Source organism: Phacochoerus africanus, chromosome 8 (assembly GCF_016906955.1).
Source record: "Phacochoerus africanus isolate WHEZ1 chromosome 8, ROS_Pafr_v1, whole genome shotgun sequence".
Classification (NCBI taxonomy): domain Eukaryota; kingdom Metazoa; phylum Chordata; class Mammalia; order Artiodactyla; family Suidae; genus Phacochoerus; species Phacochoerus africanus.
This window is the reverse complement of record NC_062551.1, coordinates 56,172,129-56,187,112: the sequence shown is the minus strand read 5'-3', so window position 1 is coordinate 56,187,112 and position 14,984 is coordinate 56,172,129. Positions and strand designations below refer to the sequence as shown.

At 45.3% G+C, this 14,984-nt stretch overlaps 1 protein-coding gene and 1 long non-coding RNA gene across 2 annotated transcripts in view; one reads left to right on the top strand and one right to left on the bottom strand.

Moving 5' to 3' along the window:
• The first annotated feature begins 528 nt into the window (after positions 1-528).
• Positions 529-13,153, top strand: LOC125132697 (zinc finger protein 577-like). The gene is given in 6 exon segments (XM_047790335.1): positions 529-725; positions 2,592-2,739; positions 6,080-6,206; positions 6,920-7,015; positions 11,736-13,045; positions 13,048-13,153. Coding segments are annotated over 5 exon segments (1,590 nt in total). The 5' UTR covers positions 529-725; positions 2,592-2,724; the 3' UTR covers positions 13,090-13,153.
• LOC125132730 (uncharacterized) overlaps positions 11,203-14,984 on the bottom strand; it is a 49,399-nt gene continuing 45,617 nt past the window's right edge. The window contains exon 4 of the long non-coding RNA XR_007136309.1: positions 11,203-11,319. This is a non-coding gene — a long non-coding RNA (uncharacterized LOC125132730). The remainder of the gene's footprint in view (positions 11,320-14,984) is intronic.

The following is a 14,984-nucleotide window of genomic DNA, read 5'->3' as shown; positions in this document are numbered from 1 at the left end:
TGGCAAAGTAATAAAAAGCTATTTTTTTTCTTCTTCACCCAAAACTGTCTCCGAGTTTCGACACTGGTGGACAGAGGGCCAGTTTCGCGCCCCTCTTACCAGCATTCCTAGGATATTAGTTGTATCTTATTGTTACTTTGCTCGGATTCCCTCGCGGTTGAAATGCTCAGAGATGGGTGCGCTCACTTAGCTTCTCTCTATCCCTTACATCAAAGGGTCTTTAAGTCCACAACCACCTCTGCCCATCCTTCAGAGACACAGGCAGGCCTGAGTTTCCGAGAAGCTAAGCTTTTTGCAGCGCCCCCGACGAATGTTGCAAAGTCAGGTCCCCGTGGGTCAAGTGGCCTGGAAATGTGGTACAACATGTCGTTTTCGATAGCTTCTCACCGTTTGTTGACCTTCCCGCGAAAGGCAGAAAAGGAAGACCTCGCCCGCGATTCGGCCGTACGGGGGAAAACGGCGGCGGCGGCGGCTCGCGGAAAAGCGGCCCGAGGGGGGGGCGCGGAAATATTACGTCACAGAGGGGCCGCCAGGAGCCAGACTCTGGGTCTCCGGAACCCCGGTTGGTGGTCCAAGTCGGCCTCCATTCTTGCAGCTTTTGGGGGTCTTGTCAGCTGCCGGGGTTGGTCGCTGGACTACCGATTGTGGGGTAAAGTTTTCAAACAGTGGTCCGATGCTTTGCCACCGGCAGTGGAGACGGAGATCGTCCATCAGATCAGTGTCAGGTTCTGGGCGTGTTTCCGAGCCGGGGAGAGCGCGTTGGGGCTGTTTTTTGTTGTTCCGGACCAAGCAGGGGGTCCGTGTTGTGGGGAAGCGAGCGGTAATCCTCTCTGGGGTGTTCTGTGTTAGTGGATCAGTCGGGGGCTCTGTGCTGAGAGTTCCCCGTGGAGGGGAGCTCACGCGGTTCTGTGTTGCGACTAGAACTTGGGAGGTCCCCTTGCCGAGTAGGCTTTGGAATGTTTTCGGTTGGGGGAACTGGGCGTCGTGTCCCCATCCGGGCCAGCTTTCGCGGGTCTAATTTTAGAGATGGGGTTTCTGGTCCTCTTGCGTCCGTGTTTACTGCATATTCCAACTGAAAACACAGCCTGACCCAAATAATGACATCCTATACTCCTCCAGAAAACAGTTCTCTTTAAAATTTAGTGTATTTCATTTTCAGTATTGGAATCAGGTGTGTCGGTATTGGCATAACTTTTTACATTTTTAATCCAACATCCTGTCATAATCATTTTGACATTAGAAACTCTTTGGAAGTTTTCTTTTCTTTTTAAAAAAACGGTTACACTTATGTTCCAACCAGTGGGTGTTTTAATTTGTGTAGAACTAACATATATGTAAGTACTACACTTTCAGGAACGTGTGATGGATTTCCTTTAACTCAAGTTTTGTTTTGTTTTCTGTGTTGTTTTGTTTCTTTTTGTTCTTAAATCAGCTGTAATGTATTTGTGTATTTTCGTTGTGTCTTTTATGTTTATTTGTAAGTAGTTTACATTTTTGTTGTGACTGAAATGGTGTCCCCCCTCCATGATCCCACTCCCTCTTTCTTTTAGTCTAATTTTACGAAATGCCAAGAGCAAAAAAAAAATTTTGTTTTGTCTTTTAGGGTTGCACCCAAGGCATATGGAGGTTCCCAGGCTAGGTGCTGAATCAGAGCTGTAGCCGCAATTCTACACCACAGCCACGCCAGATCTGAGCAATCTACACCACAGCTCACAGCAACACTGGATCCTTAACCCACTGAGCAAGGCCAGGGATCGAACCTGGGTCCTCATGGATCCTAGTCAGATTCGTTTCCACTGAGCCATGATGGGAACTCCCATATTATTTTTTTTTATTCTCTCCCATTATAGGTTATTACAAGATACGAGTATAGTTCCCTGTGCTATACAATAGGTCCTTGCTCGTAATCTATTTTAAATAAGATAGTGTGTATATTTTAATCCCAAACTCCTAGTTTATCCCTCCCTTTCTCCCCTCAAAGGCTTTGTGTTGTTGTTGTTAGGGCTGCACTTGTGGCATATGGAAGTCCCCAGGCTAAGGGTCAAATCAGAGCTGCAGATGCTGGCCTACACCACAGCCACAGCCACACAAGATCTGAGCCCCATCCAAGATTTACACCACAGCTCATTGCAACACTGGATCCTTAACCCCCAGAGGCCAGGGATCGAACCTCCATCCTCACAGATTCTAGTGGGGTTCTTAACCCACTGAGCCACAATGGGAACTTCCTCAAAGGCTTTTTATTTTCATTTATAATTTCTCTCTCTTTAAAATTTTCTTTCTCTCTCTCTTTCTCTTTTTTTTGGGGGGGTCTTTTGTCTTTTTTTCTAGGGCCACACTTGTGGCATATGGAGGTTCCCAGGCTAGGGATCTAATTGGAGCTGTAGCCACCAGCCTATGCCAGGGCCACAGCAACACGGCATCTGAGCTGCATCTGCGACCAACACCACAGCTCACGGCAACGCTGTATCTTTTAACCCACTGAGCAAGGCCAGGGATCAAACTCGCAACCTCATGGTTCCTAGTCGGATTCCTTAACCACTGAGCCATGATGGGAACTCCTCTCTTTCTTTTCTTTTCTTTTTTCACAGCAATGCCAGATCCTTAACCCACTGAGCGAGGCCAGAGATCAAACCCGCAGTCTCATAGTTCTAAGTCAGGCCCAGAGAGACAGAAGACAGAGCCCGCCCTAGAGGTACAAGCCTGCCCTTAGAACTGGAGGAGATGATCAAGGGCCAGGTGAGGTTTTTTTAATCTCTTTTATCCTTTGTTTCCCAGTGGATTTGTGGAAGCTTTGAAAAAACAGGAGTTCCTGTTGTGGCTCAGCAGTAATGAGCCTGACTAGTATCCTGAGGACAGGGGTTTGATCCGGCATTGCCGTGAGCTGTGGTGTAGGTCACAGGCGAGGCTTGGATCTGGCGTGGCTGTGGCTGTGGTGTAGGCCAGCAGCGGTAGCTCTGATTGAACCCCTACCCTGGGAACTTCCATATGCCGCAGGTGCAGCCCTAAAAAGATGAAATAAGTAAATAAAACAAAAAATAGTCTGGTGAAAGAAGACTGCAAATGCTGATAAAAATCAAGATCTGTTGGACAGGAGTTCCCGTCGTGGCGCAGTGGTTAATGAATCTGACTAGGAACCATGAGGTTGTATGTTCGATCCCTGACCTTGCTCAGTGGGTTAAGGATCCGGCGTTGCCGTGAGCTGTGGTGTAGGTTGCAGATGCGGCTCGGATCCCGCGTTGCTGTGGCTCTGGCGTAGGCCAGCAGCTACAGCTCCGATTCAACCCCTAGCCTGGGAACCTCCATATGTCGTGGGAGCGGTTCAAGAAATGGCAAAAAGACAAAATAAAATAAAATAAAATAAAATAAATCTGTTGGACAGTAAATTTAGGCTCTAATCTTAAAATCGAGGCATATGTGGGCCCGAGGGTTTGTACAAAGTTCTTAAGGTTGGAGCCTAGGAAGAGACTGTGTCAGACCCTCTGGGCTGCTTTCCCTTGGAACTTGAGGCCACTTTTCTTAGCAGCCATTATCACAGGAAAAAGGTGAAATGTCACATGATTTGCACTGTCTGTGAGGAGAAGACAAACCAATTCTTCAGGGGAAGTAAACGCTTCTTTGCTTTTGGAGCTTAAGAATTTTTTTTGCTGGCTCTTCAGGGAGGTTTTGTGGTAGACAGTGTCCTCATTATCAGTTTTGTAATAAAGGCATAAGGTGCTTCCTTTGGCTTTTCCTTATTGTGTTCCCGGGACTAGGCAAGCCACAGCAGAACTCAAGTGGACAGAATTCTTCAGAAGCAGTGTGCCTTGACAGGAGAGCCTTCTGGTAGTCTGACTTTACACAGGAATAAAGCCTGGATTAGCCAGTAGAATGAATGGCCTCTGAGTGGTCCTTCATAAAGAATTCTCTCAACCAGATTTTGTTGTTGTTGTTGTTGTTGTTGTTGTTGCTATTTCTTGGGCCGCTCCAGCGGCATATGGAGGTTCCCAGGCTAGGGGTTGAATCGGAGCTGTAGCCACCGGCCTACGCCAGAGCCATAGCAACGCGGGATCCGAGCCGCGTCTGCAACCTACACCGAAGCTCCCGGCAACGCCGGATCGTTAACCCACTGAGCAAGGGCAGGGACCGAACCCGCAACCTCATGGTTCCTAGTCGGATTTGTTAACCACTGCGCCATGAGGGGAACTCCTCAACCAGATTTTTGTCATTGATTTGGCAGGGGACAGCTGAAAGTCCCATTCTTTGTACAGATATTGACAAAAATGCTCCCTTTATACTTTCTTAACCCCAGGTCCAATGAATGAAGTCAGGGGAGTTCCCTGGTGGTCTAGTGGTTAGGATCTGGCCCTTTTACCATTGCGGCCCAGATTCAGTCCCTGGTCTGGGAGTTGAGATCCCACATCAAGCCACTACAAACCATGGGTTAAAAAAATGAGCCAATCATTCTTGGTTTGGTCCTTGTGTGATTTTTGTTTGTTTGCTTTTATAGCCACACCCGTGGCATATGGAAGTTCCTGGGCCAGGGATTGAATCTGAGCTGTAGCTGCAACCTAGCTAAAGCTGCAGCAACACCGGATCCTTTAACCCACTGCAGTGAGCCAGGGATCAAACCCACACCTCCACAGCAACCTGACCCAATGCAGTTGGATTCTTAACCCATTGTGCCAGAGCAGAAACTCTGGGAACTCAAATGATACACAGCTACATCTGCATGCAAGAGAGTCAGGCAAACAGAAGTATTTGTACCGAAAGAAACAATCCCGTTACCTTTTTCCTGCCCAACCCCCAACTCAAAGGGTAACAAATGTTAATGGTTTGGCTCTCCTTCTACAAGTGACATGTGGTAAAATGTATGTATATTTATATAACTTACGTATATATTTTATATATACATTCCTCTATGTATAGATACGCATTCTTTTTTTTTTTTTTTCCTAGGGCTCCACTTGCAGCACACAGAGGTTCCCAGGCTAGGGGTTTAATCGGAGCTACAGCTGCCGGCCTACACCACAGCTCACGGCAACACCAGATCCTTAACCCACTGAGTGAGGCCAGGGATCGAACCCACAACCTCATGGTTCATGATCGGATTCGTTTCCGCTGGGCCACGACGGGAACTCCTATGCATTGTATAGTTGATTTTTCACATGCCTAGGGTCATACCATATATATGCTATTTGGGGGCTTGATTTTTTTCATTTGAGAGAATGCCTTGAAGATCACTGATACCTGAATGTTTAAATCTGCCTCATGGATTTTAATGTCTGTATAGCTTTTCATAGCTCGGAGGTGTGGCACACCCTCCTTTCCTCTCTGATGGACATTTAAATTATTGATAGATTTTCAGGAGTTCCCTAGTGGCTTAGCAGTTAAGGATCTGGCATTGTTGCTGCCATGGCTCAAGTTACTGCTGTGGCATGAGTCTGATCCCTGGCCTGGGAACTTCTGCATGCTGTGGGTGCAGCCAAAAAAAAGTTCAATTACTGATAGATTTTTCACTCTTATAAACAAAGACATTCTTACTATACAATGTTTTTTATATCTATGCAAATATTATTTTGGTACTTTTTTTTTTTTTTTTAGGCTGGGAAGGACTAACTGGTAGAATTCCACAGGGCTGTGATTTTAATGTTTATGTGCCCCCAAAATTCGTATGTTGAAATCCTAACCCCAGAGACGATGGTATTAGGAGGTGGGGCTCTTGGAGGGGTGTAGGTTATAAGGGTGAGGGCTTTACGAATGGAATTCGTGTTCTTCTAAAAGCAGCTGCACCTAGATCCCCCGCCCTTCTCTGTGAGAGCACCACGAGACGGTGTGCTCTTTGAACCAGAAAGCAGGCCCTCGCCAGAATACGGCCCTGCTGGCACCCCGATCTCAGACTTCCCAGCCTCCACAACTGCGAGAAATATATTTGTTGATATAAGCTCCCTGGCCCGTGGTATTTCGTTCCAGCCCCCCAGTGGACTAAGATACGTGGGCCACAGGGTGTGAACCAGTCCCAGCGCGCGTAATTTACCTCCTGCCCCCCTTCCCACGTTATGTATTCCACTGCACATAGCACTGGAATTTGTTATTACAGAAACCTTTGTCCTTCGAGGACGTGGCTGTGGGTTTCACCCTGGAGGAGTGGCGGCTACTGGATCCATTTCAGAAGGACCTGTATAGGGAGGTCACGTTGGAGATCTGCCACAGCCTAGTGTCAGTAGGTAAGGATGGTGTACGGTCAGGCCTCTCGAGATGGCTGTTCTCTTGTTCTCTGTACACCCTCTGCTCGGCCAGTGCCTGCCTCACCTGCACCTACTCACGTGCCTGACCTTGCCACAGGCTTGCCCCAGGCCCAGCTGGTGATACCCCGGTGACACAGGACATCTCCACTGTGAGAGCTTCTCAAAGGGGCGAGGAGGGGTGTGCCTCTCTGCTGGGTTCCAACCTCATGTCCATTTCCCCCCATAACTGGTACCCTCCCTGGACCCCTCCAGGAGCAAAGGCTGCCTCCATGTCCTGCCTGCCGTCTGTGCACATGGTGGGCTGTCCCTCTAGGGCTCTGCTTCAGACATGGAGAAGTAGTTGTCAAGCCACTGATGTCTCGGTTGCTGCCTGCAGGCTCTTTCCTCAGTCTTGAGGCTGGGCAAGTACAGGGCTTGCAGGCCTGTGGGGCACAGCCCCGCAAACAGCATCACAGTCAGCTGCCTCCCCTTTCTCATTTGGTGGCCTCTGTAGGGTTCCTGGAGCACTTCCCGGTTTGGCCCACAGCATCACAGGTCCTCTTAGCACATACGTGCTCCCCTACCGAGTTGAAGGTCCTCACTTTACCAAAGTATACGTGATGTGGTCCCTGAAATAAAGCTTTCTCTAGTTTTGGTAGATTCCTCAGGCTCCAATACTTGGTGCTAAGCATTCCGTCATTTTCCATTTGCAGGTTACGAAGCTCCCAAACCAGATGCACTCTTCCAGTTGGAGCAAGGAGAACCCCCTTGGAGAAGGGAGGGAGCAGCCCAGAGTCCCACCTGCCCAGGTGAGTGAGTGAAAACCAAGAAAATGGGGAGAAATGACCTAAAAATTCCAGCTGGTCAGTGAAAGGCTGACACTTTTGAAATGTTGTCTCGAGAACTTTCCTTACACCAGTTGGTGACCAGCAACCGAACACCTTTCTTGGTGTTCTTCATTAGGGCTGTTCTTCTTTGCCTGCCATTAGATGTCTTTCTTTTTTGAATTTTCCAGCTCTGATTGCAGTTGGTCTCATCCAGGACCTTGATGTCTTAACCCGGTTCCATTCCTCCCGTGTGTTCAGTCACGCCTTCCCCGTGTCTCCTTCTGCAGGGGTCTCACTTCCTGTTCTCCACCTTACCTGCTGTGAGATGCCCTCACTAGCTACACAGTGCGCTTTGCACTTCGCGCTCTCCTTACCTCTGGAATGTCCCTGCCCCCTTTGAAAGGCCGGTAGCCCTCCCTGGCAGCCCAGCTCACCTTCGTTCATCTGAAAACCACACATACCTCGTCTCGCAGGGCACCCCATCTACTGAGTCACCCTCTGTGTTCCCACCTTTCAGATTCTGTTTTTGTTTTTCTCTCACCACACCTGTGGCATGTGAAAGTTCCTGGGCCAGGGACTGATCCCAAGCCGCAGCAGCAATCCCGAGCCACTGCAGTGACAATGCCAGGTTCTTAACCCACTGCACCACAAGGGAACTCTGCACATTTATTTTTTGAGGTTGAGAAGATAAGAACCCTGCCAAATAGAAAAAGAAGTATCAGGGTTATGGTAGGAAAAGGGTCAGAAGATGTCCCGGAAATAAGTGACAGAATCATTCCAAGGAGGAAGTGATCTGTTTTACTGAACGCAACAGATGGTGTCTAACAACCTGAGGGCATCTGGGCATTTGATTGCGTTGCATTTTTTTACATTCAGATACTGTCTTCTTTCACTTTTTTACACTCTCCCTTCCTGTCCAAGAAATTCCAGGGCACACTCAGAACTCCCTGTTTCCTGACTTCCTATCTATTTTGTATCTGCATGCACTAACTCAGTCATGACCATATATTTTATTGTTTTCCTGGTTGGTATGAGGCTTTCTCCATATAGAGAAAAGGATCTGAATCTTATTCTTTTTTTTTTTTTTTTTGGCTTTCCCAGGCCAGGGGTCCAATCAGAGCTGTAGCCACCAGCCTGTATACACCACAGCCACAGCAACGCCAGATCCGAGCCATGTCTTCAACCTACACCTCATCTCACAGCAACTCCGGATCCTTAACCCACTGAGCGAGGCCAGGGATCAAACCCACATCCTCATGAATGCTAGTCGGGTTTGTTAACCACTGAGCAACAACGGGAACTCCTCATTAGGGTTTCAATTTTGTTTTTTCATCAGGGACATGTGTAAACTATGTGGGAGCCTTTTCCAACTCTAGGCTTTGTCTCTTGAGATTCAGCTTCTGATTTGCCACGTGTGGGGAGTGACCTCGGGCCCATGAAGTTTTTGAAAGGCTTGACAGGCTATGCTGCTTTGACCCCTGCAGTTGAAGGACCACCACTCTCATATGCCCCAAGTGAGATTCAGATGTAATGTAAGATGGAAACACCTTCTAAGGGTACAAGCCTCTGTTGGGAAGGGTTGACATAGGTGCATAATATTCTAAAATTTTTAGCATTTGGTTATGAGGCATAGACAAAGACTTTTACAAAATCAGAGAAAACTGAGCTTTGATAAAGTGTTACAGAAAGGATAAAATGTAGGGTTTTATTTATTTATTTATTTATTTTTTGAGAGCATAATAAAGTAATTTCTGCAAGAAAGAGAGCTGGAGTGTTTTTGTTTGTTTGTTTTGTTTTGTTTTGTTTTTGGCTGTGCTATCAGCATGTGGAAGTTCCCAAGCCAGGGATCGAACCTGTGCCACACCAGTAACCCAAGCTGCTGCAGTGACAACACTAGATCCTTAACCCACTGAGCCACCAAGGGAATTCCAAGAGAGCTGGGTTTTAAATAAAAATGATAAAAGGCCTTGTTGGTCAACAATAATATAAAAAGATTCTGGAGATGGAAATGAGTAAAGCAAAGTGGGAGACTGTTAATAGATCGGCCTGTAGGAGACTGTCTAAGGAAATGGCTGATTACACTGGATCTTACGTTAACTGTTGGCTCAGAAAGTGTGGATTTGGTTTTGTCTTGTTTTTCTTGGCTAGTTCTGGAGAGTTTTGCTTGATAGCTGTGTGGTAACATTAGAATGATAGGAAAATATACCTTGGAGTTCTAGAATGAATGGAAGATAAGGCAGATGAATATTTTAGTCCTGGATAGGGAATGATTTTTCAGAATCTCTTCACTGATGGGTGCCAGAGATGATGTAGGAACAGAGTTTAAGGAAGACTCTGGCATTAGTGGAAAGTAGAACATTTGTAGATGAGTTTATTAAATATATTATAATAGCAGTTATAGGATATGGTCTATACCTGTGTGTTGGCCACTGGCCACATGGGGGCTACTTAAATTTAAATGTAATTAATATTAAGGAAAATTACAAATTTATTTCTGCAGTCCTTCTAGCCATGTTCAAGTGCTCAGCAGACGTACATGGTTAGTGGCCACCATGTTGGAAAACCCAGTGTAGAACATTTCCATCACTGCCGAAAGCCTGATGGGGCAGCTCTCAGTACAGTTACACTATGACTGAAGAAGGGGATATTTCTCCCAATCAGTATATGGCATATGGATAGATGGCCCAGGGATGAATTTAAAAAATTCTCTTGGATATATTGGATCATGTGAGGTTTTATCACACCTACATAGAAAGGAGAGTATTAACTACAGTATTAAATAGGTGATTGGTGTTTTAGGAAAGCTTAATTTTGGTGTGTAGTTGGAATGAGAGGAGAAAAATTTAGTGGGTGATTATTGAATTTTTACTTGGTAATCTTGGAATCGGATGCTATGAATCCTACATTCTGATTTCCCAGTTCCAACCCTTTGTACTAAAATCCATGTTGCTCCCTTGTTTGATCAGTGTAGTTATGGTGTGATGTCTTTGGATGGGCTTTTCATGTTCTCTGCATATCCCTGTCCCCAAACTCTAAAACTTAGAATCCCTTTGTCCTGGGCCCTCCTCTTTCTCTACTCATTCATTTATATACTCATGACTTAAAATTGTTACCTTAAGTCAGAACTTTCTCCATACTCATAGACATAACTGGATACCTCCTATTCCCTCTTGAATATGTATTTATCATTTCACACCTGATGTATACCTCAAAATGGAGCACTTGATTCGCCACAAATGCTGAACCCACGTCCTTATTCCACATCTTATTAAATGGCATGAGCTCCTACATACATGCTTAAGCCGCATATTGAGGAACTATCCTTGATTCTTCCCTTTTATGCCTTCAGCATTCTTTCTGATGGCAGGGCTTATCTTCTCTCTTCTATACCTGCCTTTTCCTCTTCCATACTATGTACTTTGTGTTTGTACATTTTTCCGTCTCCATGGTAGTCAGTCATTCATGCTGAAGTTATTGTTATCTCTTGCCTAAACTCTTCCATTGCCTCAACAGTTTATTTCTCCAATTCATTCTCTGTATGAGTCATGTGACCATTTGAAAATATCAATTCAAAACATGTTGTATTTCTGCCCCCCAAATTTTTGATTGCTTACTGCCATTGTTCTTAGCAGAAAATCCAGTCTTTAAGAAAATCTAAAAGATCTTTATGCTCTCGATTCTACCTACCTTTCCAAACTTAGCTGTTTCTATTGCACTCAAACTCAGGAGAGTTCAGTTATGCCAACCTCCCTTATGTTTCTTGATCAGTTTTCTGGGTTTTGCATTTGCTGTTCCCTCTTCTTGCAACAGTCTCCATCTAGTTATTTACATAACATTGCTCATTCTTATCCTGTGGTGTCAGTTTAACTGTTTTCCCTTGTGGACGACTACTTTAAGATTTACCTACTTGGAGTTCCCGTCGTGGCACAGTGGTTAACGAATCCAACTAGGAACCATGAGGTTGCGGGTTCGATCCCTGCGCTTGCTCAGTGGGTTAACGATCCGGCGTTGCCCTGAGCTGTGGTGTAGGTTGCAGACGCGGCTCGGATCCCGCGTTGCTGTGGCTCTGGCGTAGGCCGGTGGCTACAGCTCCGATTCAACCCCTAGCCTGGGAACCTCCATATGCCTCGGGATCGGCCCAAGAAATAGCAACAACAACAAAAAAAGACAAAAAAAAAGATTGACTTACTGCTACTCTATCACTTCCTCCATACCATTTTTCATGTCCTGTAATTTTCTTACTTCTTTGCTTACTTCTTGATTCTTGCTCTCTTCCCCTCCTGTTCCTAGAATACAGAGAGATAGGATATATTAATCACACTGTAGTGACATACTAATTCTACTATTCTAATATATTCCCAAACACCAACCATTCAGTGTTTGTTGGATGAATGGATACATCTCTTTCATCTTCTTTTGTTGTATTCCAATCACAGTGTGGTTCTATTTCTACTTCTGCCCCCATTTTGCAAGGTCCTATTTGGAAAGAAGACGCCCACATTCATTGGAGACTATTCATCATTGTTTCTAAAGTAGCTGTTTTTCCTTTTGCCATTTTATAATGTTCATTTTTCTCACAGAGCATAGGCTATATTTCCATAGGGTACGTTTCTCTTAGAACGGGATCTTATAAGATCCCATTTTGTATCCCTCTTTTTCCCCCTAAAATGATCATGGATGTTTTCATTGTTCTTTTTCCTAGATGAAATATGGGAGCTTGACCCTATGCAATGGCACTCAGAAAAGCAAAACAGGATTAAAACTTTGGAAAGCTGTCAGCAAAGCTATGTACTTGGAAATAATTTCGATTTATGCAAAAGCCTTGTTCCTTTAACACAAAGACCCAGTAAGTTTGGCTCACATTATAAAAGTTTGAAATCACCTTTAGGTTTTGTTATTGAGAATAGAAGATATACGGTAAAGGATTCTGATGAGTTTGGTAGATGTGGGAAATCATCTCTCTGTCTCCACCATGATAACACTCTTATGGGAATTAAATACCATGGTTGTGTTAAACCCAGTAGCACTAAATCACAGCTCAGTGATCATCAGAAAACTTACCCAGGAAAGAAACCACATGAATGCAGTGAGTGTGGGAAAACCTTCTCCAGGAAGGCACAGCTCATTCGACATCAGAGAACTGAAAGAGGAGAGAAACCCCATGGATGCAGTGAATGCGGAAAAACATTCATGAGGAAGATTCAGCTCACGGAACACCAGAGAACTCATACAGGAGAGAAACCCCATGAATGCAATGAATGTGGGAAAGCCTTTTCCAGAAAGTCACAGCTTATGGTCCATCAGAGGACTCATACAGGAGAGAAACCTTATAGATGCAGCGAATGTGGAAAAGGCTTCAGCCGGAAGTGCCGGCTCAATAGGCATCAGCGATCTCACACTGGAGAGAAGCTCTATGGATGCAGCGTGTGTGGGAAAGCCTTTTCCCAGAAGGCTTACCTCATTGCACACCAAAGACTGCACACAGGAGAGAAGCCTTACGAATGCAGCGAATGTGGAAGGACCTTCTTTTTTAAGTCAGACCTGACCAAACATCGGAGAATTCATACAGGAGAGAAGCCATATGAATGCAGCGATTGTGAAAAAGCCTTCAGAAGCAAGTCCAAGCTCATCCAGCATCAGCGGACTCATACTGGCGAGAGACCATATGCCTGCAGTGAATGCAGCAAAGCCTTTGCCCACATGTCAGTCCTTATTAAACATAAGAAAATTCACACAAGGGAGAAAGCTGTAGATTCACTGAAGCTGGAGAAACCTTCCTCAGGGAGTCATAGCTCATTATGCCTGAATGAATTCATACCAGAGCAGAACCCTGTGAACACAGTGCCTGTGGAAACATCTTCTTCAGAAACCCAGCCCTTATTAAACACCAGCGAGCTCCTCGGGGGCAGAAACATAATGACTGTGGACCGGGCTTTTCTGAAAAGCCAAGCTTCATTAGATAATCAGGAACTTACACAGGGAATAAGCCTTGCAAATGCAGTGGATATGACAACCCCTCCAGTAATTATGTCTTATATGTTACAGACATTGTGTAGGAAAAAAAATCCTCTGATACCAGAGATGGGGAAAAGTCTTTAGCCAGAGTCCTCCCCACCTTCATTATGTTTCAGAGCCCACTTAGGACAGAAATGCTATGGATGTAGTGATTGTGGAGGACATGGCCATGAGAAGTTAGTAAATATCAGTGAAATCATATTAGACCAGAAATGCAGCTCTTGGGGGGAAGCCTTTTCCTACAGGTGATAATGTACTTGATAGCAAAGAGTTCCCACAGGGCCAAAACCTTGAGAAAGAATGTGATGGTTTTTCAATGATAATTGTACCTTATGACTTGTCAGAGAAGCATGGAAAGACACCCCTAGAGGCACTGAATGTGGAAACCATGTTTAGTAGATATGGAAGAACCCATAGGAAAGAAGAACCCCTGAAAGCAATTTTTTAAAAAATGGAAATTCTATCACCAGCCTAACTCATGTATCACAATTTTACCTTGGGAGAGTGGGAAAGACTTCTCTAATAAAGTTAACCTTCTTGGAAGTTCCTGTCATGGCTCAGTGGTAACATCTAACTATTATCCCTGAGGATGCGGGTTCAATCCCTGGCCTCACTCAGTGGGTTAAGGACCCGGTGTTGCCATGAGCTGAGGTATAGGTCAAACACGCAGCTCAGCTGTGGCTGTGATGTAGGCTGGCAGCTATAGCTCTGATTCGACCCCTAGCCTGGGAACTTAAACATATGCTGTGGGTATGGTCCTGAAAGACAAAAAAAAAAAAAAAAAAAGAAAAAAGAAAAAGAAAAAAAGGGGGAAACCTTGGACACCAGGAATTACATTATGCAGTGAAAACCTAAGAATATAATGAATATAGAAGTACAGCTGTATTAGTTTCTTATGGCTGCTGTCACCAGTTTCCACAACACAATTTATTATTCTGCAAGCCTGAAGCCCAAAATGCATCTCTCTGGGCTAAAAATAAGCTTGTTGGCAAGGTTGCATTTCTTTTTGGAGGCTCTAGAGGAGAATCTGTCTCTCTGCTTTTCCAACTTCTAGAAGCTGCCCAAATTCCATGGCTTGCAGCCCCTTTCCTTTCTAAAAGCCAGCAATGGCTGGTCCTCTCTTTCATTCACTCCAACACTCATTTTCCTACCTCTTCCTTCCATGTTTACAGATCCTTGTGATTATATTGGGCCCACCCAGATAGTCCAGGATAATCTCCTATCTTAAAATAAGCTAATTAGCCACTTAAACTCTATTTACCACCTGATGTCCCCTTTGCCTTATAATAAAATATATTCAGAGGTCCTGGAGATTAGGATGGAGACATCTTTGGGAAGCCATTATTCTGCCTACCAGAGACAACCCTTTGGCACCCAGTGAGTCATGTCCATCCCAAACCAAAATGCATTCATCCTATTCTGACATCTCCAAATGTCTCAACCCATTACAGCACCAACTCAAAGTCTCAAATCTCACCTAGGAGTTTCCTGGTTGCTTGGCAGTTACGGATCTGGCATTGTCACTGGTGTGACTTGGGTCACTACTATGGCGAAGGTTTGATCCCTGGCCTGGGGATTTTTGCATGCTGCTGATGCAGCCAAACAAAAATAACACCCCCCCCCAAAAAAAACCTTACCTAAAACTCATCAGCCCAGGAGTGTCAAATCTCATCATCTAAGTCTAATATCGGGAGTTCCGCTGTGGCTCAGAATCTGACTAGTAACCATGAGGATGTGGGTTCAATCCCTAGCCTCACTCAGTGGGTTACCGATCCAGCATTGCCATGAGCTGTGGTGTAGGTTCCAGATGAGGCTCTGATTCTGCACGGCTGTGGCTGTGGTGCAGGCCAGCAGCTACAGCTCTGATGCAGCTCCCAGCCTGGGAACTTCCATATGCTGCAGGTGCAGCCCTAAAAAGATAAATCAATCAAATAGA